This window comes from Euleptes europaea, chromosome 1 (assembly GCF_029931775.1).
Source record: "Euleptes europaea isolate rEulEur1 chromosome 1, rEulEur1.hap1, whole genome shotgun sequence".
NCBI classification, from domain to species: domain Eukaryota; kingdom Metazoa; phylum Chordata; class Lepidosauria; order Squamata; family Sphaerodactylidae; genus Euleptes; species Euleptes europaea.
In genome coordinates this window covers 30,134,964-30,159,136 of record NC_079312.1, presented here as the reverse complement: position 1 = coordinate 30,159,136, position 24,173 = coordinate 30,134,964, and the positions used below count along the sequence as shown (strand labels likewise).

The following is a 24,173-nucleotide window of genomic DNA, read 5'->3' as shown; positions in this document are numbered from 1 at the left end:
TGGAGCCGCAGTGGTGGCAGGGGAGGTGAGAGACTCGGTCACTCGGAGGCAGAGCACGCGCTTTGCATGCCGGAAGTCCCGGGTTCAGATCTTGCTCTTTTCAGCCTAGAGGATCTCAGGTTAGCAGGGCTGGTGGGGAGGAATTCTGCCTGAGACCTTGGGAAGCCCGCCCTAGATGGGCTGAATGGACCTGATCCTTTATAAGGCAGCTTTCACATGACTCTGTATGACAATGGTTTGTACTATGAATCGCAGAACTGAATCGTTGCACTTCAAAATCCATAGTCCAGCATGTAGTGATTTATTCAGCGGCTGGGGAATTTCACCTGTCATTGACTGTTTTTCAGTTTCTAGGTCTCCTGGTTGCAGAGGAAAATCTGAATCCATGCAGCCAGTTTCTTCTCCATTACCCAAAACAGAAGGCACACCCCCACCCCCTTCACCAGTACTTGCAGTATACGTAAAGGTGCCAGGGGGGCTTCTTAGTTCTTCAGGGTCCCATTTTCTTTCCCCTCCCTCTGCCCTTGGTCTATACACAAGCATTCTAGCACCCCACTCCTACTGTTGGCCCCTGATCTTAAAACCTGCAAATAAATGCCGACTCCCATCAATAAATCACAGCCATACAAATGATTTGCATAATGTTCCAGTCACTGAATGTAGAGTTTTGGTTCCAGATTATTATTTTTAAATCAGACGTTCTGCTAGAAATTACTTGAAGCCAACCTGGCCAGGTGTTGGGTGTGTCTGTATGGAACTAGTGTCAGATGGAGTGTCCATCAAAGGGAGAGTGTGGCTTTTGTCCAACTGGGGCTCCCGGTAGAAGCACAAGCTGCCCTTGCCTAGTACAACTATCTGACCCATCAGTGGTGGGGAGGGAAAGGGTAGAGCTGCCCAAAACTGTGGAATGTCGTGTGACCCATTGTGCCAAAAATGAAATAAAACCTTTTTGTCAAAGGATGTCAAGCTGGCTTCCAGACTGGTTCTTACCTGCTGCTATTCGAGATGCTTCCACAGCACCCGGCCTTGGGACAACAGAGGTGCGTTTCCATGGAACTTATTAAGATACATTGAATATATATGAACATATAACATTTACACACACATCTGTCAGCAATGCTGATTCTGTGACCTTAGGCAGATGATGAGAGGGAGGGCATCTTGGCCATCTTCTGGTCACTAGGTGTGGGGGGGAGGTAGTTGTGAATTTCCTGCATTGTGCAGGGGGTTGGACTTGATGGCCCTGGTGGTCCCTTCCAACTCTATGATTCTATTCTATGATTCTACATATACACATGCTTAACATACAATACATAATGTCTGTTTAACAAATTTCAAGACCAGGTGAAAGCAGTTGCATTTGACCAAGTTTTTGGCAAAAACGAAGCAGTGAAATGTTGCTGCCTTCAAGAATTAATACTATGGGTACAATAATTTGTATAATTATAATTATGATGGGTTTAAACAACTGTAAGGCTTTTAATTGTTTTATTTATAGAGGAGAATTGAAAAGCTAAAACTCCTTGGGAGTAATAGCGAAACGACTGTATTTAAGGCTGCCAAGTCGTCTTCTCTCCTTTGCCACGTTTTCCTTTGAAAACTCTTCTTGCAAAAAGAAAGAGAGAACTTCAAACCTTCATATAAATTATTTATTAACTCACCTTTGGCGCCAGTGAGATGCCTCTGTAAAGAAAGAAAGAATCACTTCATATTTACTTATAAAGTCAAGATTTGTTAAATGGCATTATATATTGTATGTTAAGTGTGTGTATGTGTGTGTGTAAATGTTATATGTTCATATATATTCAATGTGTCTTAATAACTTTTTGCACTGCTTATAATATATGCTGTAACTTTTTTCATGTCATACTGGAACAACATAAGAGTATTCTTTATTTTGGTTATTGTCCATGGAAGTTGTGGCAAATGGGAAAGGCAGTTTCCTGCCACAGAATCTCAACATTTTTCCGCACAGCAAGGATTCTCATATTGACAACAGAACGTCTACAGTGGAGGGTTTTTTGCGCACTTATCTCTGTCGGCCCTGACCTGGATGGCCCTGGCTAGCCTGATCTGGTAAGATCTCGGAAGCTAAGCAGGTTCAGCCCTGCTTAGTAATTAGATGGGAGACCACCAAGGAATCCCAGGGCTGTTGTGCAGAGGAAGGCAATGGCAAACCACCTCTGTTAGTCTCTTGCCTTGAAAACCTCATAAGCGGTTGCCATAAGTCAGCTGCGACTTGATGGCACTTTACACACACCCATCTGCCAGCCACCATTTTCTTTCTATACCACGCCACCAGGGGGCTTTCTGAAGGCTATAAAAATGAAAATTTTCTGTGTTCCTGGGGAGGGGAGGGGGCCTGGTATATCCCAATCTCATCACATCTCAGAAACAGAGTTGGTACTTGGATGACAGACCACCCAGGAACACTGCAGAGAAAAGCAATGACAAACCACCTCTGCTTCTCACTTGCCTTGGAAGCCCCTTGGTGGGGTTGCGATAAGTTGGTTGTGATATATAGGAACATAAGAAAGGCCCTGCTGGATCAGACCAAGGCCCATCAAGTCCAGCAGACTGTTCACACAGTGGCCAACCAAGTGCCTCTAGGAAGCCACCAACAAGACCACTGCAGCAGCACCATCCTGCCTGTGTTCTACCACATCCAATATAATAGGCATGCTCCTCTGATAGTAGAGAGAATAGGTGTGCATCATGACTAGTATTCCTTTTGACTAGTAGCCATGAATAACCCTCCTCCATGAACATGTCCACTCCCCTCTTCAGCCATCACTACATCCTGGGGCAGGGAGTTCCACAATGTAACTATGCGTTGTGTGAAAAAAGACTTCCTTTTGTCTGTTTTGAATCTGTCACCCTCCAGCTTCAGCAGATGACCCCGTGTTCTAGCATTATGAGAGGGCGAAGAGCTTCACCCTGTCCACTCTCTCCATCCCATGCATAATTTTATAGACCTCTATCATGTCTCCCCTTAACCGCCTTCTTTCCAAGCTGAACGGTTAAGGGGGAAAGGGGCTTGGCAACACTTAATAGAGCCTTAAACGTTGACTGTTTTTTTTTTTTTTTAGAAAGTCACCAAACCCTTCTGGTGGTATGGCAGAGAAAATGGTGGCCTCAAGGTGTTGGTGGAATGAAAATAGTGCAGATGTGGACAGGTCCTTTTTAAAATAAAAAAAACACTTTCCCAACCAGGTAGCATGTTAACCTACTTGGACTACATTTTTCAGAAAAGATCATAGTGAATCAGGTTTGAGGATGTTGATGTTGAGGAAGGCCTAGAAAATGGGACAATTAGAGGACAAGTTTGATTCAATTTATAGCTCACTTGTCTTTCACCATAGAGCTTAGGGCAGTGTACACAGGAATCCCAGGAGGTCTCACATGATGACAACCATACCAGGTCCCATGTCCAACAACCATTTGACACATCTATACCCCTTTCATTTTCTCTGCAATCCTGAGCACGCTTACTAGGGCGGTAAGATCCATTGAATGCAACAGAATTTACTTCTAAGAGCTGTAAATCTCATTCCGTTCTGTGGTGTCTATTTACTCGTTCCCTTCATAAACCTGATCTTAACATTCCCAACTCTCCGGATAAAATCAGGAAATTAATTCATTACTATTCTTCATAATCACAACACAACGCCAGCAAAAAGTCAATGTGTTAGAATAACAGAAGGGGAAAAGACGTGAACACAGTACAAAGATGTTCCAGGAGGAATTAAATCTATGCCAGGTCATTGTTACGCCTAGGCGCCTAGATATGCAATTATCGGGAGAGCCTAGAAATAGCAGATAGCTTTGCATTGTGAAGAAATGCAGGATTTACCCCCAAGCTTCCTGTTGGAGAGGCTTGTTCAAATTGTTACTGCTGTTATTGGATAACGACAGCGGAAGGCTTATGTAAGAGGGAAGGCATGCCAGGTTCATTTGCAGTAAGTTCACCGCTGGATGAGATTCAATCGACATATTCACACTACAGACAGGTTATTTTGCTCTGCCGTGGAGGCTCTATTGGGAAGAGGAGTTTACCCCTCATTTCCCCTCATCATTCACTGCACCCCCATTTTATCCTCACAACAAAATCCTGTGAGGTGGGTTTAGGCTGAGAGAATCAGTGATGCAAAGTCACCAAGCAAGCTTCCGTGGTAGAGTAGTAGGGTTGCCAACCTCCAGGTGGTAGCTGGCGATCTCCCACTGTTACAACTGATCTCCAGGCGATAGAAATCACTTCCCCTGGAGAAAATGACTGCTTTGGAAGTTGGACTCTATGGCATTGAAGTCCCTCCCCTCTCCAAATCCCGTCCTCCTCAGGCTCCACCCCCAAAACCTCCAGGTATTTCCCAACCCGGAACTGGCAACCCTAGAGCAGGGAGGTGATCCTGAGTCTCCCAGCTCTTAGCCTGACATTCCAGCCACTACACCACAGTCTGAGACTAGCCCAAGGTCCATCAGTGAGTTTCTTGACAAGCGAAGTTTTGAACCTAGGTCTCCCCAGTCTTACTTCAATACTCCAACCGTTCCACCACACTGAGGGCCAAACTACACATTACATCTAACATGTGATCGCCACAGGGATTTGCAGCCATTCGAAAACTGCAAGTTCTCCATGGGAACTCCGTTTAGAAGCACCACAGGAGTCCGATTCTGGTTGGGATTGTGGCACGAAGGGCTTGCACATGCAGTCCTTGGGCAGGGCAAATTTTACCCCCCGTGCACAATTTTTGGGCAGGAAAACTGCGCGGAGGGGAAAGAGTAGGAACCCTTCATTCCCCATGTTGTGGGCCCAAATCGGGGGGCCCTGGTGATTCTAAACTGAATTCCCATAGAGCATGCACCGCTGTTGTCCGCCTGCAAGCCCCCGTAGTGATCACGTGGAAGATAGAACATGCAGCTTGGCTCTGGCGCTACACAGGCATTACAGCATTACGCAAGGGGACTGGATCAAGGGGCTCCTTGTCAGAATGCAAACGACAGGAAGGCCAGAATCTAGGGATGAAATCGCACGAGCGGTAAGACAACCCAGTAGGGAAGCAACAGAAATAAATATATTAGGGTGTTGCAGCAGTTGTTCAAGGAAAAGCTCTGAGTGAATTTTTTTCAGCCCAGAAGCTCATGCTGAGAAGATCCCGACAGAGTGGAGAACTGATATTGTCATTGTTTTACCAGACATAGTGTGTGTGTAGGGGGAGGACATGTTTAATCTCTCAGTTCATGGTGCAGCCCTGCCGGCTGTTTTGGAATCCCTCTTATCTCCGTGACCAAGACAACAACTCCCTGGTATGGACCAAGTCTGGAAACAGTATTACCCTTATCGCTCTTGGCCACTGGCTAAGCTTACGAAGACTCTAGCAACCATTGTTCCGGGGGTATGAAGGTCTTGAGTTCTCAATCAGTGACTTTCCCAATTTGAACTCAAAGTTGGACTTTGATAAGAGCTTCTTAGCTAGAGCCATCGCCTTTCTTTTTTTTGGCATGGATCCCATCTCGGACAGCTATATGAAGATGTCACCTTTCTTTCCTGGCACAGATCCTATCTCAGACAGCTACCCGAAGACAGATATTCAACAAGTAACACTTCCCTTGCCTGTTTTTCATGCTTGGACGTTGCACATATCGAGTTCCCACTCATCAGGAGGAGTCTCACTGTTAACAGAGGAGTCGGGTGGGGGGACCGTAGATTTGCAGCCGGATCTCCCCCCCCCCCCGGATCATAAGTCTTACAGGCCAGGTGCTCTGTTTGTTCTTCAGGTTGGTCTGCATTCCCCACCACCACGCACACACAGATCCACTATTTGCTCAACTTCTTTCAGCCTCCCAGCTATGATTAGGAGTGCCAACTCCAGGTTGGGAAATTACTGGAGATTTGGGGATGAAGCCTGGGCAGGCTGGGGTTAGTGTATGGTTGCCAGCTCCGGGTTGGGAAATACCTGGAGATTTTGGGGGTGAAGTCCGAGGACGGGTTTGGAGAGGGGAGGGACTTCAATGCTATAGAGTCCAATTGAAGCCCTACTGTGCTACAATCCTGTGACCTGTTGCATCATTCTCTTACAAAGCACAATTTTTGTCCCCAACTGTGTAACACGTCACAATCATGCAGCAAGAGCCATAGGTGGGGTTGACAGCCCCCAGACAGCCATTCAAATTAGCATATGAAAATCATGGGCGGAGCCTGTTTTTGTGACCTCACTCTGTCTCCCCCACCCCCGTGTGCCTTCATTCTACCCCCTTTAAACCTCTGAAGAGTACTACAGCCCTGTGGTTAGCCAAGACAGAAAAGGATGCAAAAATCACGCAACATACTGTAAATGTGTATAATGCATAGACTGTGGCTGAGTGGTAGAGCATCTGCTTGGCATGCAGAAGGTTCCAGGTTCAATCCCCAGCATCTCTAGTTAAAGGGACTAGGGCAAGTAGGTGATGTGAAAGACCCCTGCCTGAGACCCTGGAGAGCCGCCGCCGGTCTGAGTAGACAATACTGACTTCGATGGACCAAGGGTCTGATTCAGTAGAAGGCAGCTTCATGTGTTCGCATGTACAGTATTCAGCATATTTTAGAGAAGAGCTTTTGATTCTGATGGAAGTCGGTTTCAGGTAGCTGGCTCAAGGTCGACTCAGCCTTCCATCCTTCCAAGGTCTGTAAAATGAGTACCCGGCTTGCTGAGGGTAAAGGGTAGATGCCTGGGGAAGGCACTGGCAAACCACCCCGCAAACAGAGTCTGCCTAGTAAACGTCGTGACATGACATCACACCATGGGTCAGTAATGACCCGGTGCTTGCACAGGGGGACTACCTTTACCTTTTAAGTAACTAAAGTCCTTTCTCATTGCTGGTCTGTTGGATTTTTATAGGCATCACATTGGCCACTGTGAGAAACAGGATGCTGGACTATGTGCTGTTGGTCTGACGCAGCAGGTATCTTCTTAAGTGCATGTAAGGCAAAATACACCTTGCCCTGGGTGGGTGTGCTAATGCAGGATTACAGGATGTATGCAGTGAAGAGAACTTCCTGGCTGACCCAGAACCAGCTATTAACTGCAGCAGCAAAGCCTGTGATGCAGCCGCTAAAGCCAATCTATACATTCCAGTGTTCCAGGGTGACTGAATGGAGTACGCTTGATGTTTAGTCATGGCGCAGATTGTCAAAATGGCTGGTTGGTCTACCTTCCCTTGAGAGGAACTGCGGCCAGGTGGACAAGGGCCTCCCATCCACGCTAATCTTTTCAAGAAATCCAAGTTCTAATTACGTCACTCTTTCCTCGCTCACATTTTTATCCTGCCCTTCCTCCTAGAAGCTGATAGCAGCACACACAGCTCTCCCTTCCATTTTATCCTCACAACAACCCTGCGAAGAAGTTTAGGCTAAGAGAGAGTCATTGCCCCAAGGCCACATAATAAGATTCATGGCTGTGGGGAGATTTGTACCCAGGACTCCCACATCCCACGCTCTGGCCGCTATGTCCCATTGCCTCTAAAGTATCTATTTTTTAATATATCTAAAGCACTTTAATATATCTAAAGCCAGCATGGTGTAATGGTTAAGAGTGGTAATTTGGAGCAGTGGACTCTAATCTGGAGAATGGGGTTTGATTCCCCACTCCTCTACATGAACGGCAGACGCTAATCTGGTGAACTGGATTTTTTCCCCTACTCCTACATGTAAAGCCAGCTGGGTGACCTTGGGCTAGTTACAGTCTTAAGAGCTCTGTCAGCCCCACCTACCTCACAGGGTGTCTGTTGTGGAGAGGGGAAGGGAAGGTGATTGTGAGCCAGTTTGAGTCTTCCTTAAGTGGTAGAGAAAGTCAGCATATAAAAACCAAGTACTCTTCTTCTTCTTCTACTACAACCAAGATTTTGAACAAGTCTGCTAAAGACATATTCATCAGTGTGAATTTCCCCACTACTAACCATTTATGGATTCTAACCCACATGTGGTACTTCCTCTGGGGGAACACTGAGTCCCAGCCTCCATGGCCTGACACAGTCTCTCTCTCACACACACACACTCACAGTCTCTCCCCCCACCCCACCCCGGCAACAAATGTGGGCCAGATAGGGTTGCAGTTTGGGGAGATACCTGGAGATTTGAGGGGCAGTACCTGGGAAGGGAGCTCAGTGGGGATGTGACACCAAAGTATCTGTCCTTTGAAACTGCCATTTCCTCCATGGGAACTGATTTCTGTAGTCTCGAGGACTCCAGGCCCCACCCGGAGGCTGGTAACCTTAGGTCCAGACATTGCACAATCCAAAATGCCAGCCTGCCAATACCGTGACATCAGGGCTTGGCTTCAGAAGCAGTGAACTCTGGGAATCACTGCAGTAGCCATGGGGAACAGAGAAGACGCCTGACTAGCCTTTCAGACAGGGCAAAAGGTGGGGAAATGAGATGAGAAAAACGACTGCAAACTAATACCAAGGCAGCGCGTGAGCTTGGGAATGAGGAGAAGGCTTTTAACTGTTATAAAGGGACTAATTGACTGCGGTAGAAGAACAAAAGCTATTTAACAAAGGGGGCTAAATTCTCAGGCAGCTCTTTGAGTGACTAGGGAGGACATGCAGAAGAACCAGGAAGGAATGGAAGGTGGTGGCAGCCCCAGTTGATACGGGCACACACACTCCTGCCTTGCTGGCCTCATGGGTATAGGGAGACAGTGAAGCCTCTCCTTTGCTCATTCTCCCCCCTCCTTCCAGGCACTGGAACCAGGCCGAGACTCTGCAGGAATGATCGCCGCTCTTTATAGTGACCCAAAGGTAGATAGCAGCGGGCTTCATTCCTGCCATCATTCCTCAAATGCCAAGGTCTCCAGCGCCCCAGAGACAGACCACCTTCCTCTTCACCTCTGCACCGCACCTCTATGGGACATTCCAGCAGCCGGGCCCCTCCAAGAAAAGAGCCTAGGGGAGGGGGGCTAGACAACAGTGTTGCCCTTACCTGTAACTGTTGTTAATCGAGTGGTCTTCTGTGCAGACATACACGGGAACTGCGCATGTGCAGGCCAGCCACAGGGATTGACTGATAAGCCAAAAGATTGGCTCCGCAGGAGTGTTCCCCTTCCCCTCTGTCAGCGTACCAGCCTCAGCGGCTCTTCCTGCCCAAAGGACATGCGACGGTGGGGCGGGGGAGCTTATCAGTGGATCTCCGAGGCTGGCATGCACAGTTCTCACATGGGACTGCACTGAAGCCATGAGGATGAACAGTAAAATATACTCTGAATAAATCTTTTTAAAATACAGTCTTCCCAGCAAAATTATACAACACTCTCACTTCTAACAGGAGCCCTGTGGCGAAGAGTGGTAAGCTGCAGTACTGCAGTCCAAGCTCTGCTCACGACCTGAGTTTGATCCCAACGGAAGTTGGTTTCAGGTAGCTGGCTCAAGGTTGATTCAGCCTTCCATCCCAGCTTGCTGGGGGTAAAGGGAAGATGACTGGGGGAAGGCAATGGCAAACCATCCCATAAACAAAAGTCTGCCTAGGAAACGTCGGGATGTAACATCACCCCCATGGGCCAGGAATGACCCAGTGCTTGCACAGGGGACCTTTACTTTTTACCTCACTTCTAACACACCTAGGAGTTGAAAGAGTGTATCTTTCCCCTTCAGGATTTGAACCTGGCTCCTACATCCCCTCTCTTCCCTCTCCCAACCCAACAGGTACAATTAGTGCATGAGACAACCAAAACCACGGGGGGGGGGGGAGGTTGTGTAGAGACACCTTTAATTTTCCTGAGATATGGATGGACAAACAGTGCCGTGAGCGGACGGATGCAAAGGGGCGAGGGGGTGGTCATGCAGGCCTCCCGAAGGCTTCCTCTGTCCCACACACTGCCTGTGGCAGGATCAGAGCCGTTCTACACAGCAAGGCGGTAGACAGAGGGGGCAGTACCCAGTCAGGCCACAGAGGGGAGTGTATCTATATTTGGATGCTCCCCTGCCTAAAAAAAAGACCTTCCCGCTAGTTCACCACTTTTTAAGAAGGGGGATCATTCAAAAATACGACACCCCTAACTGGCAGCCTCGAATGGTACCGTCTAAAAATTCCCCACCTCCGTTGACCACCTCGTTCCACAAGATGTGTGGATCGGCTCTGAGCCCAAGGGACAGCCCCCCCAAAGAGCCAGCGGAGAGCGATTCCGTGCCCACCCAGCTCAAGTTTTCTTTTGGAGCGACCCAACCTTAGCCAACGGTAGTTGACCAACATGTGAAGATTCAAACTCACAGGTAGGAATGCGTTTGAGATCATCCCTCTCGTATGGAGAAGGGGCAGTCAAAGAGAGCATTTCTCCTGGCCCACGAATGGAGACCTGGGCAAGGCCTGTCACACCTTTAGGGGATGCTTAATCCATGCTAATTCCTGTCAGGAATTCTCCTCTCTTCGTGTACAACTGGTAGGCCCTTGCCCCATTTTCTCCCTTTCCACACCATGCAAGCACGTGGCTTCCTCTCAGCCCAGACTGGGATACAAGAAGGGCCTTTCCACCTCTTTCCTCTGGACCTGCCGGGGCACGGGCAGGTCCGGAGTCCCTGCCCACCAGCTGGCTCTCTGAGGAAGGAAGCAAAAGAAGAAGAACGTTCAATTTTTGCCACACACTATCTGCCTTTGATGAAGCCGTCAAGCACGCGGTCGCTGCGCTCCGACAGCCAGTAGCCGGCCATAGCAGCCACGGCGCCGATGAAGATGGCGGTGAAGACCATGTCTCCTTTGGCAGCTAGCGTGGCGAGGGCACAGACTATGGCGCCGAAGAACATCTGCTGCAGCACGACCACCTCGTCATCTGTGATGTCATCGAAGAAGCCCTTCTCGGGAGCATCTGCAGGAGAAGGAACAGGCCATGAATAGGAGCAGAGAATTGCTCATGAGGCAATTCTTTCTGGCCTCAAATGTTAAACGACTGCTTAACAAGTCTGCCAACAATTTTACTCATAGCAATGTTTTCGCATAGTGGGAGGGGGGATCCCTGCAGGCGCTGGCACGCGTCTAAATAATGCCCCTCCTGGGTTTACCCTGGAAACTACAGTGACAATCTAGCCCGTCCCTCCCCAAAACACACACACAACTCTCTATGGAAACCATCAAGTTGTTTGAGATTTGTGCTAGAACGCCCCCGTCACTTCCAGGGTAAACCAGGAAGCAACAGGGGTGCTCTAGCACATTCCTCCAAAAACTCCACGGTTTCCATAGTTTTTTTTGAGGGACATGCTAGATTCTAGTGTCTCTGCTGCTTCCGGAGTAAACCCAGAAGGGGACATTTTTGTATGCAAATCACCCACACACACATACCGAAGCTCCCGCCGGTGGCAAGGGGGGACATGGCAAACCTATTAATGTTACATCTCTCTCCATAATTTTGAAAGCAACATGTATGTAAATGTAAATACTCATATGAGATGCTATAGCTAAATACTCCATAACCAGGAAGCCCTCTGTTGCTACTATGCTACAGTAGATGGTGCTACTGTGGAGCTAAATGGCTCATGAAGGCTTCCGTCTGCAAAGCAGAATCTTACTTCACTCTATGGCCCACTTGCCTAGATAAAAGAATGAACCCCCCCCTCACCCACCCCAGTAATATGGAGATTAGCCCTCCCTGAGTGAGAAGACAAAACTTTGTCCAAGGCCGTACAATGCGGCAGCACTAAGTGGAATCTCTATGTTTAGAGGCAGTAACTTTCTAAATCCCAGTACTGGAGGTCAATAAGAGGGGGAGGCCTAGGCCAGTGCGCCCTTGTTTGTAGGCCCTGCAGGGGTATCTGGCTGGCCACAGTATGAAGCAGGTTGCTGCATTCAATGGACCATGGGTCTGAGCCAGAACACCCACGTTGACCTCTATGCAATCTCCCCGACTAGAGAACACGTGCTGCTGAGGATGATGCCAGCGTGGTTTACCTGGGGGCTTGTCTTCCACGCAGACTCCCTCTTTGCGCACGTGCCCCTCTGCGCAGATGCACCGATAGCTGCCCTCTGTGTTCTCACAGGCCTCGTTGGCACCGGTGCAGACGGGTTCCTCGGTTTTGCCGGCACACTCATCCACATCTGGGAGAGAGGGCGGGCAAGGCAGCCCAAGTCACATGGTGTCGTTGGGAGCCGAAAAGACAGAAGTTGAGTAACATCTCTAGACCCAAACAATTCAATCATTGCCACAGAGCAGGGGCTTACTGGCTTACTCCTGATCTTCCCATGGAAGGCACTCAAACTTTTTAAAAAGACTTTCTCTAGGTTATTTCTTCCAAGGGCATTCCCTTCTTCCAAGGGCGTGGTGTAGTGCTTAAGAGCAGTGGACTCTAATCTGGTGAACCGGGTCTGATTTCCCACTCCTCCACATGAAGCCTGCTGGGTGATATTGGGCTAGTCCCAGTTCTCTCCAAACTCTCTCAGCCCCACCTACCTCACAGGGTGTCTGTTGTGGGGAGGGGAAGGAGATTGTAAGCTGCTTTGAGACTCCTTAAAGGTGGAGAAAATCAGGGCATAAAAACCAACTCTTCTTCTTCTTGTCCTTTGCTCAAAGACCATGAAGACATGTATATTGTTGTACTGAAAAAGCCACTTTACACCTTATCCCAGGGGTGTCAAACATGTGGCCTGTGAGCTGGATGCAGCCCACGAAGGGCTTTTCTCTGGCCCACGGAGCCAATAACACTGGCCCACCCCCCAGTTTAAAATTAAAATAAATAATAATGCTGGGGACTAGAGATAAAACTTTACAGAAGACACTTGCAAAGTCAATTAATGATATTATTTTTTACTTAAAATACAAGCATACTTAAAACAATAACAATAAGACTGTTAAATAAAATACTGTAAGAATGTTATCGTTGTAAGCTTATTTGTGTTTTAAGTAAAAAAAAAATCATTAATCGACTTTGTATCTCCAGTATCTGGCATTACATTCCATGGGATTTATTTATTTGGTACACAGGGCCCATTTCATGGTATTTATTTATTTGGTACACATGGCCCAGCCAAGTGACATTTATGTCACATCTGGCCCTCCTAACAAATGACACCCCTGCCTTCACCTGACCTGGCTTGCTCTGCAGTTCCTTAACCGATGTAAAAACCCTTTTTTCTAAACTCTTTCTGCCCTTCCTTCTGCCAAAAGACAGCCCTGGGGGGAAAATGCTACCAGAACTTGAGGAAGGGCAAGAAAAGAACAGCAGGTATACAGAGTACTTACAACCACAAAGCACACAGTCCAGAGCCTGCGCTTCTGGCTCCATCCTGATTCTATGACCTTAGGCAGTTCATGAGAGGGAGGGCACCTTGGCCATCTTCTGGGCATGGAGTAGGGGGTCACTGGGTTTGTGTGTGGGGAAGGTAGTTTGGAATTTCCTGCATTGTGCAGGTCTAGATGACCCTGGTGGTCCCTTCCAACTCTATGATTCTATGAGATGTCATTAAAAGTTGATGGGCAGAAGGGCTCACCCAGGCACTTGACTCCATCGCGCTGATAGCCCTTGTTGCACTTCTTGCAGCGGGAAGGCCCGGCACCCATGCAGCCGATGCACGCCTTGGCACAGTCTGAAAAGAGAGGCAGTGGAAGGGTTAAGGAGCCAGCATGGGAATTGACCTCTCGTGGATTGGGAAACGCCAGTTAGGTGGACGGGTCCATGAGACTGCCTGGGAAAAGTAAAACTCTTCTCCAGAATGGCAACCCTTTGTCATTGCTGTTCATCCTCCTCCTCTCCACTAGCTCCAGCAAATTTCTCAGTGGTAGAGCATCTGCTTTGCATGAAGAAGACCTTAGGTTCAACCCCTGGCTTTCGCAGGCAGAAGACCTTAGGTTCAACCCCTGGCTTCTCCAGTTAAAAGGGCCAGGTAGTAGGTGAAATAAGAACATCTGCTTGAGACTCTAAAGAGCTGCACATCATTCATGCTGCCCGCTCCTCATTAACTTAAGACCACTTTCCAAATAGGAGTCTTCTTACAAGAGCCCCTCTCCTTCACCAAGTCAAACAACAACAGAAATTCGATGTGAGCCAGGATGTAGTGGTTAAGAGCAACAAACTCTATAATCTGGTGAACCGGGGGGGGGGGTTGACTCCCTACTCCTCCACATGAGCGGTGGACTCTAATCTGGTGAACTGGGTTTCCCCCCCCCCACTCCTCCACATGAAGGGTGACCTTGGGCTAGTCACAGTTCTCTCCGAACTTGCTCAGCCCCACTTACTTCACAAAGTGTTTTTTGTGGGGCGGGGGGGGGGAGAGAAAGGGAAAGCAATTGTAAGCTGCTTTGAGACTCCTTAATGGTAGGGGGAAAGCATGGTATAAAAACCAACTCTTCTTCTTCTAATGTAAAGCACCCAGTTTTAAAGCAAAACTTTAGAGATACACTATAGTAATGATAATACCACATTGCTATTTGAGACTTTGCGCTCCTACCTCGGCATTCGTAGGAACCTTCTGTGTTGATGCAAAACTGGTTGGCACGACAGTGCGCCATGTCCGTGCCGCATTCATCTATGTCTGTTTGAGACGGAGAGAGATGTCAGGGCTAGGAGGGTCACACACAGTACTGCCCCCCTCCCACATATGAATTCTCTTCCTTTGCTCAAAGGCACAGTGTGGAATTGGAGGTGTGTATCTGTTTTCAAAGCCGCCCCCCTTCCCCTCAACCCTGAAAATATTCAGCTTTCCTCAAAGGCTGCTATGCAACCATACGCCTCACTTCAGGCCTAGTCCCCGCAACTCACCAATACACCTGCGGTCATGCAGCATCCAACCTCTCTTGCAGCGGAGACAACTCGAGTCTTCAGGGCCAGAGCAGCGCCCACAGGCCCGGTAGCACTCTAAGTGGGGAAGAAAACATCGTGTGTAGGGAGAAAAACTACATTTACCTGCCCCTCTCTCACACACATACACCTTCCCCATGTCCAGACAGACTTGCGGGCTTAAGAGGGCCTGATAAAAACTTTTGAAGTGACTTGAGGGGTGATTGAGGAAGAAACACCCTGCTTCCTGAGGGCTCAGTGAGGAAAAAACAACCTGTTTCCCTTTATAGAAACCTGCACACCAATTCAGTGTCCAGAGGCCTAGCACATACAAGAAGGAGAATGGGATATCATTGATATTACTAGAGCCACCTTGACACAGCAGTGAAGAATATAAAGACAGTCACGTTTCTACTGAACTCAGTTCCCACCTGGCGGTATAATTATACATCAATACTGTCCCGCAGCTGTGGTGACAGCGTGCCACAGACTCGGCTCCTGACTATAGGCAGCAACATGAGAACATAAGAAAGGCCCTGCTGGATCAAACCAAGGCCCATCAAGTCCAGCAGTCTGTTCACACAGTGGCCAACCAGGTGCCTCTAGGAAGCCACAAACAAGACGAGTGCAGCAGCACCATCCTGCCTGTGTTCCACCGCACCCAAAATAATAGGCATGCTCCTCGGATACTAGAGAGAATAGGTATGCAGCATGACTAGTATCCATTCTAACTAACAGCCATGAATACCCCTCTCCTCCATGAATATGTCCACTCCCCTCTTAAAGCCCTCCAAGCTGGCAGCCATCACCACATCCTGTGGCAGGGAGTTCCACAATTTAACTATGTGTTGTGTGAAAAAATACTTCCTTTTATCTGTTTTGAATCTCTCACCCTCCAGCTTTAGCAGATGACCCCGTGTTCTAGTATTATGGGAGAGGGAGAAAAGCTTCTCCCTGTCCACTCTTTCCAAACCATGCATAATTTTATAGACCTCTATCATGTCTCCCTTTAGCCGCCTTCTTTCCAAGCTAAACAGCCCTAAGTGCCCTAACTGCTCCCCATAGGACAGTTGCTCTAGTCCCCTAATTATTCTGGTTGCTCTTTTCTGCATCTTCTCAAGCTCTGTAATATCCTTTTTTAGGTGTGGTGACCAGAACTGTACACAGTATTCCAAGTGTGGTCTCACCATAGATTTGTACAAGGGCAGTATGATATCAGCAGTTTTATTTTCTATTCCTCGTCTAATTATGGCCAGCATAGAATTTGCCTTTTTTACAGCAGCCGCACACTGGGTTGACATCTTCATTGAGCTATCCACTACCACCCCAAGATCCCTTTCTTGGTCTGTTGCTGCCAGCACAGATCCCATCAGTGTATATGTGAAGTTGGGATTTTTTGCCCCAATATGCATCACTTTACACTAACTCACATTAAAAGCAACGGATTGGTTCATCCAATGAAGACCACTTTTAAAAACAGGGCAGTCACAACAGGGAATCTGAGCTATGTGACAAGTGTTAGAAATTGTGTGCCAATGTCAAGCACCAGTTTCAAATATTTTAATAATATATTTTAATAACAGTAATATGCTATATGTATGGGTGTGAAAGCTGGACAGTGAAGAAAGCTGATAGGAAGAAAATAGATTCCTTTGAAATGTGGTGTTGGAGGAAAGTGTTGCGGATTCCGTGGACTGCCAAAAAAACAAATCAGTGGGTCAAATCAAGCCTGAACTGACCCTAGAAGCTAAAATGACTAAACTGAGGCTATCGTATTTTGGTCACGTCATGAGACGACAAGAGTCACTGGAAAAGACCATCATGATAGGAAAATGTTGAGGGCAGCAGGAAAAGAGGAAGACCCAACAAGAGATGGATTGACTCAATAAAGGAAGCCACAGCCTTCAATCTGTAAGATCTGAGCAAGGCTGTCAAAGATAGGGCATTTTGGAGGACTTTCATTCATAGGGTCGCCATGAGTCGGAAGCGACTTGACGGCACTTAACACACACACACACACAATATGCTATGGGGGGTGGGGGCTCAGCCCTTCAGTCAGAACTCTCTTCAACTGTCACATTGGGGGGAAATGACTACTGGTTACCTCACAGCATGGATCTCTGGGAATGCAGGATGTGTACGAAATTGTGTGCCAATGTCAAGCACCAGTTTCAAATATTTTAATAATATATTTTAATAACAGTTATATGATTTTATTGTTTTGGGGGGCTCAGCCCTTCAGTCAGAATTCTCTTCAGCTGTCACCCTGGGGAAAATGGCTACTGATTATCCCATAGTATGGATCTCTGGGAATGAAGAATGTGTACTGATGCCTATGGCCCAGGCTAACCTGATCTTGTCAGATCTCAGAAGCTAGGCAGGGTCAGTCCTGGTTAGTGTCTGGATGGGAGACCACCAAGGAATACCAGGGTTGCTGTGCAGAGGAAGGCACTGGCAAACCCCCTCTGTTAGTCTCTTGCCATGAAAACCCCAAGAGGGGTCGCCATAAGTCGGCTGCGACTTGACGGCACTTTACACACATACACTGATGCCTATTAGACATGAACACTAATTCCCAGAGAATCTTATACATTCAGAACACTGATGCCTTTGAGAAAGATGGCTTAACATTTGATTGAATGGGAGGGCAGAACCCACCTCAGGAACCCAGAGTTTTCACTAGGACCAAGGGAAGGGGGACATGAAGAGTGGTGGTGGTAAGGGTCACTAACCAGCACGTGCCAACTAGCCAGCAGGGGGCAGCAGAGCTTCCTTCACTGGGCCCCTGCCCCCAATCCAGCCCAGCAGGGGCACTCTACATACCCGCACATACCAGGTGGCTGTCGTTGCGAGCCGCTTCGTAGTAGCCATCGCCACACTCAGAACAGAAGGGGCCCCCGTAGCCCAGCTGGCACATGCACAGGCCCGTGCCCCCGCGTGTGCCATCACCGTCACATTGCCCGTACCCACTGCAGGGCTTCTGGGCACCCCCGGGGCAGGCTGCAGAGAGATACAAGTAAACACCGGGGCCAGCCAGCCCTGAGTCTTCATCTGTGGCGCGCAGACCCTCCCACGCCACCACACAAAACCCAGGCCTGTTATCCTTCTCACGCCAATTCAAGCTGGACCACCTCCCTTATCCCAAGAGATAGGCAATTAATGGCCAGTCGAAAGCACCCTACACTATGTGCGCCTACCCTTTACTAAAAACTTTACTAAAAACAATCTACCACAGATTTCCCCACTTTCACAGTACTGTAGCTACAATACCTCTCTGGCTACCCAAGGGCCTCTCACAGCAAGCCAGCCAGGGAGTGGTTGGTTTTCGGTTTTTTTTAATATATATGCCGACTTTCTCTACCACTTAAGGGAGACTCAAACTGGCTTACAATCACCTTCCCTTCCCTTCCTCACAACAGACACCCTGTGAGGTAGGTGGGGCTGAGAAAGCATGATTAGCCCAAGGTTACCCAGCTGGTTTTGTGTGCAGGCGTGGGGAAACAAATCCAGTTCACCAGATTAGCCTCCGCCGCTCATGTGGAGGAGTGGGGAATCAAACCCAGTTCTCCAGATCACAGTCCACCGCTCCAAACCACCGCTCTTAACCACTACGCCACGCTGGCTCCCTTGACATAACCCACAGTGTCCCACCTCGCAATGTCCTGCCTGCTCCCCAAGACAGAGCTTTGGGACCCGTAACTCAACCACCTGTTCGTCCGTAAGTTTAGAACCTGAGACGTGTTCACAAACGGCCACTGGGGAAAGGCCACGCGGGAGGGTCGCGGGACAACTCACTGTGGCAATCGGGCCCATAGGTGCCAGGGGGACAGCAGAGTTTCAGCGCGTCCATACAGAGCCACTGGAAAAAGTCAGGGTGCTGCTGCTGCCTGGGAGGGGGGAGAAAAGAGCCCATCACTGCTGCCTCTTCTTCCAGGCTGTCGTGACAGCAACACAACCCCTTTTGTCGCTCCTGAGAACGAAGCAACCGAGCCGAGGGATGGAGATGTTCCACATCTCAGCCGGCTAAAGGGCAACCATTCAGATGGGACAACCTCTCTTCCTCCCAAAGTCCTGATGCGCCTGGGCCTTCCCCTTCTTTCCATACCCGCCAAACCTACAGCCCCCCCTTCTGCTCCCCACAGCCTGGCCTGTTCCCTGAACTCCCTGAATCCTAGCTTTCTTTCACCCATCAACCCCTGGCCTGAGGCCCAGGGAATCTTCACCACTGCCCCCTCCACTGCAGCCAAAATCTCGTCACTGTGAGGTAACCCTTCTCTCTGCCTCCCTGCAGCCTTCCTTTTGTTCACGAGGTGCAGAAGCGCAGGCACCAAAGCAGCACTGAGGAAAGTCCACGCCGGACAACAGCACCACTATGCCTCTTCTCCTGTTGAACTCAGGCCAGACAATGCTGCTGCAGTCGTCTTGTTTGTGGGCTTCCTAGAGGCACCTGGTTGGCCACTGTGTGAACAGACTGCTGGACCTGATGGGCCTTGGTCTGGGCCCAGCATATGGGAACAGGCCATAGTCCAGCATAGTCCAGCATATGGGAACGGGCCATAGTAACACTAGTTTAAAACAGCATTTCCTCAAGAGCTGGCAAGAATTCCCTTGTGGTGAAATAAAGTCGGGCCAGCCAAAGCTGTGTGTGGGAACGCCACATAAAATGGTTCCCTTGCAGATACAAAATTCAGATACAACCTTGCAGATACAACTGTAAAACCTCCCACTGCAGTCTCATCCAGTGTTTTTGCTCTAAATTCTGGATATCAGAGTCCTGGAAGAGACCAGGATGTTGGACGCTATGCAAGAAGTCTGTGGCATAGGAACATCAGCAGAGTCCAAAAGAAGGGAAGGGGGAGGAGCCTTGACAGTGATGCATAAATTACTACTATTTAAGGGGGCAAATCCCCAAACTTTAAGAAAATAAGAAAAGCCATGCTGGATCAGACCAAGGCCCATCAAGTCCAGAAGTCTGTTCACACAGTGGCCAACCAGGGGCCTCTAGGAAGCCCCCAAACACGACGACCACAGCAGTGTTGTCCTGCCTGTGTTCAACAGGACCTAATATAATAGGCATGCTCCTCTGATCCTGGAGAGAATAGGTACACATCATGACTAGTAGCCATTTTGACAAGTAGCCATGGATAGGCCTCCACAAACATGTCCCCTCCCCTCTTAAAGCCTTCCAAGGTGGCAGCCATCACCACATCCTGGGGCAGTGAGTTCCACAATTTAACTATAAATTGCCAATGCCCTTCTCTGTTACATCTCTGGGAAGGGGTGGAGGGTGGGGTCTCTTGCTGCAACAAATGGGATCAGGTCATGCCAGGAAAAGTCTCATGATGGGCCCCCCAACCTCGCTTTGCCACTCACTCATGGAACCACCAGCGCTCGACATGCTCCTCGCTCTTCTCTAGCAGCTGGTGACAGGCGAAGTCTGACGTGGGGCACACACCCTCCAGCACCTCCAGCAGGCGGGTCTCACTAGGGGAGAAGAGGGAGACCCAGTGAGCAGCAAGGCAGAACAGATCAGCCCCAGAAATCCACCCACATCTTGTCTGCAACAGGCCTCTGTCTGCTTTCAGGCCCATCAACTGGGAAGGGCTGTGGTTCAGGGGCAGAGCGTCTAATTGCTTGCAAAAGGTCCCAGGTTCAATCCCTCCCACTAAAACAGTTAGTATGCAATGTCAAAGGCTTCTACCTGAGACCCTCGAGAGCTGCTGCTGGTTAAAGTTAGACAATACAGATCTTGATCCATAAACCAAAAGCCTGATTTTGTATAAGACAGCTTTAGTTATTTGGGGTGTGGGGCCCTAGATCAGTGGTGGAGCATCTGTTTTGCACGCAGAAGGTCCCAGGTTCAATCCCCTAGCTTCTCCAGTTGAAATGAAGGTGAGGTCGTAGCTGCTGTGAAAGGCCCCGAATTGTCACGATAGCAAAGTTCTTTTATGCTCAAGCAGCAAGTCTCCTAATGCTCGCCCCCTCTCTCTCTCTAGCCTAGTCATGAGTCAGCAACATGGCGGAAGAGGGCCCTGGGGAGCCCATGAGGGTGACAGCTGCGCTAGCATGGAACAAACAAGCCAAAGCCAAGACGATGCTTCCTTATCTAGTTATAATCCTCATAACACCACCACTGTATGATTGCTCATTGCTACTCCCTTTTATGGGGAGTATAGGCCAGCTGTTCTCCTCTGGCACCAAGGACAGCTTAACTTAAATCTGGGTTAATGCTGCCCGTGTCCCACCGTACAAACTCTAGGCTTTGTTTATCTCCCTCCCTCTCTTCGCAACAGCCATCCTGACAAAGAGCCCTGATGAACTCAAAAGCTTGCGCACTCTGGAAATGGCCTCCTAATGTTATTATGGTACATCTGTGCTTGCATTTCCTCTCACGGGCCAGAAAGGCGTGTCACTTTCACAGAGGGCAGCTCACAATAAGTCTGTCTATTCACCCCACCATACCGATAATCTCATGTTCACCTACCATGTGTGCGTGTAAAGTGCCGTCAAGTCGCAGACGACTTATGGCGACCCCTTTTGGGGGGTTCTCATGGCAAGAGACTAACAGAGGTGGTTTGCCAGTGCCTTCCTCTGCACAGCAACCCTGGTATTTCTTGGTGGTCTCCCATCCAAATACTAACCAGGGCTGACCCTGCTTAGCTTCCGAGATCTGACGAGATCAGACTGTACCATGCTGCCTTCCTTCCTTCACCTACCATACTGCCCCTCTTATTATCCCAATGATCCTAGTCAAAAAATTCAAAAGAAGTCCGCAAATTGAATAGGCACATGCCAAGAACCTAAAGCGCATACAGTACATAAGAGATTCCGAGTACAGATTTATTTGTTCACTTACTGTATTTACTTCACTTTCTCCCGAATGGGGACCCAAAGCAGCTTATATCAGCCTCCTCTCCTCCATTTTATCCCCACAACAACCCTGTGAGGTAGGTTCAGCTGAGAGTGTGTGACTGGCACCTAGCAAGCTTCCATGGCAGAGTGGAGATTCGAACCTGGGTTCTCCCATATTTTAGTCCGACATGCTAACCACTACACCACACTGCCTCTCCTGGAGTCACCAAATGCTGGCTTTTCTTACAGGGTTGTTGGAAGAATTTAACGCATAGTTAAATTGTGGAACTCCCTGCCCCAAAATGTGGTGATGGCTATCAACTTGGAAGGCTTGAAGAGGGGAGTGGACATGCCCATGGAGGAGAGGGGTATTCATGGCTACTAGTCAAAAAGAATTATTGACATATTTTTATTCAGATTTTGCATCCACAGAATTGTAGAGTTGGAAGGGACCACCAGGGTCATCTAGTCCAACCCCCTGCACAATGCAGGAAATTCACAACTACCTCCCCCCCACACCCCCAGTTGAGGGTTAGAAACTTGATTTTACCAAAAAAAAAATAATTAGAAAAATTAAAAAAAACCTCCCCAAACGCCACAGAAGCCAAGATCCTTAGCACTTCTCTGAATACTGCAGCAGTGGCCATGGTCCATTTTTAATACAGTAAATACGACCATGCAGATTTTTCTGTGTTCATCAGGGCTCTAAGCGAGGATCTGCCAAAGCCTCAAGAAGGACGCCAATCTGAGCGCGCGGTCCGCAGCAGCCTCTTGCCAATGGCCTGGCGCAGCCCAGTCCCCCCAGGTCACCTGTTTGCATATTTTGCAAGCTTCTCTTCTTCCCAGGCCGTGTTCCCGCCCCCGAAGTTCTCGCGCTGTGTCCGCTCCAGACCCTGGGAAGGCAGGAGAAGGCTCACAGCAATCCCACAGTGAGTGCCCCCTTCCCCCCGCCGCCCCACCACCACACAAAGCACGGCAACCCTCTGCCCCAACAACGCCAGCATGCAGCAACCCACCAATCCCTGATCTTTGCCAAACGGCTGCCTTACCCTCCCGGCGGTGTGCTGTTGCAGAAACACCTACAGCCAGACCCCCCCCTCCCCAGCTCTCCCCCAAGCAGGAGCCCAAAGGGAACTGGTTACTACTGCCCCACCCCAAGTCCTTGTGGGTCCCTAACTCTGCACCCCAGTCCGAAAATCTCTGATAGCCTCCCACCTTATTGAAGTTGCTGGTAAGATCCCGGCAGGTCTGACAGGGCTCTTTCTGGGAAGTCCCCAGGCCTGGGGTCCACAAGAACAGCAGGAGAAATAAGAGTGGCCCAGGCAGGGCCCTCGACCGAGGTAAAGCCATCTTTATGCCGGGGAGAAGGCTGCAGAAAGAAAATGAGGAGCCATGAAATGGGGGGTCTAGTGAAGAAGCTGACGAGAGAATTCATTTCGGGGATTTTACACCCCACTTTTCTCCCCAACGGGGACCCCAAAGGGGTTGACATCGTAATTTCCCCCTCCTCTACTTTACCCTCACAACAACCACTCTGTGAGGTAAGTTAGGTTGAGTGTGGCTGACTGGACCAAGGTTAGAGTTGCCAACTTCCAGGTACTAGCTGGAGACTTTCTGCTATTACAACTGATCTCCAGCCGATAGAGGTCAGTTCACCTGGAGAAAATGCCCACTTTGGCAATTGGGCTCTATAGCATTGAAGTCCCTCCCTGCCCCAAACCCCGCCCTCCTCAGGCTCCGCCCCAGAAACCTCCACCCGGTGGCGAAGAGGGACCTGGCAACCCTAACCAAGGTCACTGGAAGTGAGCTTATGTATAAAGCTATTATTCTTTTATTATGTAAAAGTTTTTATTATTGGTCTTGGACAGTATTAAACTAAATCTGAAAGTGAGCTTTCATGGCAGAACAGGGATTTGAACCTGAGACTCCAAGATCCCACCAGATACTCTAACCACTGCACCACGCCACTGGTGGTCCCTGGGCAGTGCTTATGCAGCAGTTCATGCTACAGACTTCTTCTCCGCCTAAGCCCCCCTACCCTTGAACTCTGGGAGAACGGGTCTCACTTCCAAACTCAGGAATTCTGGAAGTGAGAACTCCCCCCAAGCTGGGTTGGATTGAGCATCATTAAGGCAAGAAAACACGACTCCTTTAGTCAACAAAGAGGAGGAAGGCCTTGGGGCTATCTGGGAATCACATTCTGACTTGGAAGACCACTGGTCCAAGATGCATCGGGACAGATGGGACCTTCCAGAGCAGCCCTGTACGGCTTACAATTTGCTCACCAAACTGAGTGCAGGCTGCCAGCCGCAAGCCATGTCCTGCTGTTCCTGTCTGCCTGGAACTGCCAAGACAGGCTGGCCATTCTGCCAGCCCCAGGACCTACCTGGCTGCCCTGGCAGGCTCCAAGGGGCAGAGGAAGCTCCTCTGCACCTCACCTTGGACGGCGGGTGACGACGGCACAAGAGAAGGCAGCGCCTACTCTCCTGCCGCCCGGAAACATCCCAGGCTCCGTGCCTCCAGCCACGTTTGGTGCCCCAAACAACTGCTCAGGCAGCAAATCAGTCCTGACCTCTGTGTAGCACTAGGAA

At 49.1% G+C, this 24,173-nt stretch overlaps 1 protein-coding gene across 1 annotated transcript; it reads right to left on the bottom strand.

Annotated features, from left to right (window-relative positions):
- Window positions 1-10,333: 10,333 nt before the first annotated feature.
- CRELD1 (cysteine rich with EGF like domains 1) lies at window positions 10,334-23,947 on the bottom strand. Its single transcript, XM_056846587.1, has 11 exons — window positions 23,868-23,947; window positions 22,798-22,951; window positions 22,393-22,475; window positions 20,104-20,214; window positions 18,526-18,617; window positions 17,554-17,730; window positions 14,713-14,808; window positions 14,402-14,485; window positions 13,445-13,540; window positions 11,909-12,055; window positions 10,334-10,832 (listed from the first exon to the last, which is right to left on the bottom strand). Exons 1-11 carry the CDS (start codon window positions 23,945-23,947, stop codon window positions 10,612-10,614), a joined length of 1,341 nt encoding a protein of 446 aa, XP_056702565.1. The 3' UTR covers window positions 10,334-10,611.
- Between the last annotated feature and the right edge of the window lie 226 nt (window positions 23,948-24,173).

What these genes read in the sequence shown, in the direction of transcription:
- CRELD1 (XM_056846587.1), bottom strand. Translation starts at nt 23,947, where the DNA reads ATGGCCAGCCTGTCTTGGCAGTTCCAGGCAGACAGGAACAGCAGGACA. An exon ending in GCATGACCGCAGGTGTATTG is followed by an intron (nt 14,486 to 14,712) that starts GTGAGTTGCGGG and finishes CGTCTCAAACAG; the next exon opens with ACATAGATGAATGCGGCACG. An exon ending in CGTGGAAGACAAGCCCCCAG is followed by an intron (nt 10,833 to 11,908) that starts GTAAACCACGCT and finishes CTTCTCCTGCAG; the next exon opens with ATGCTCCCGAGAAGGGCTTC.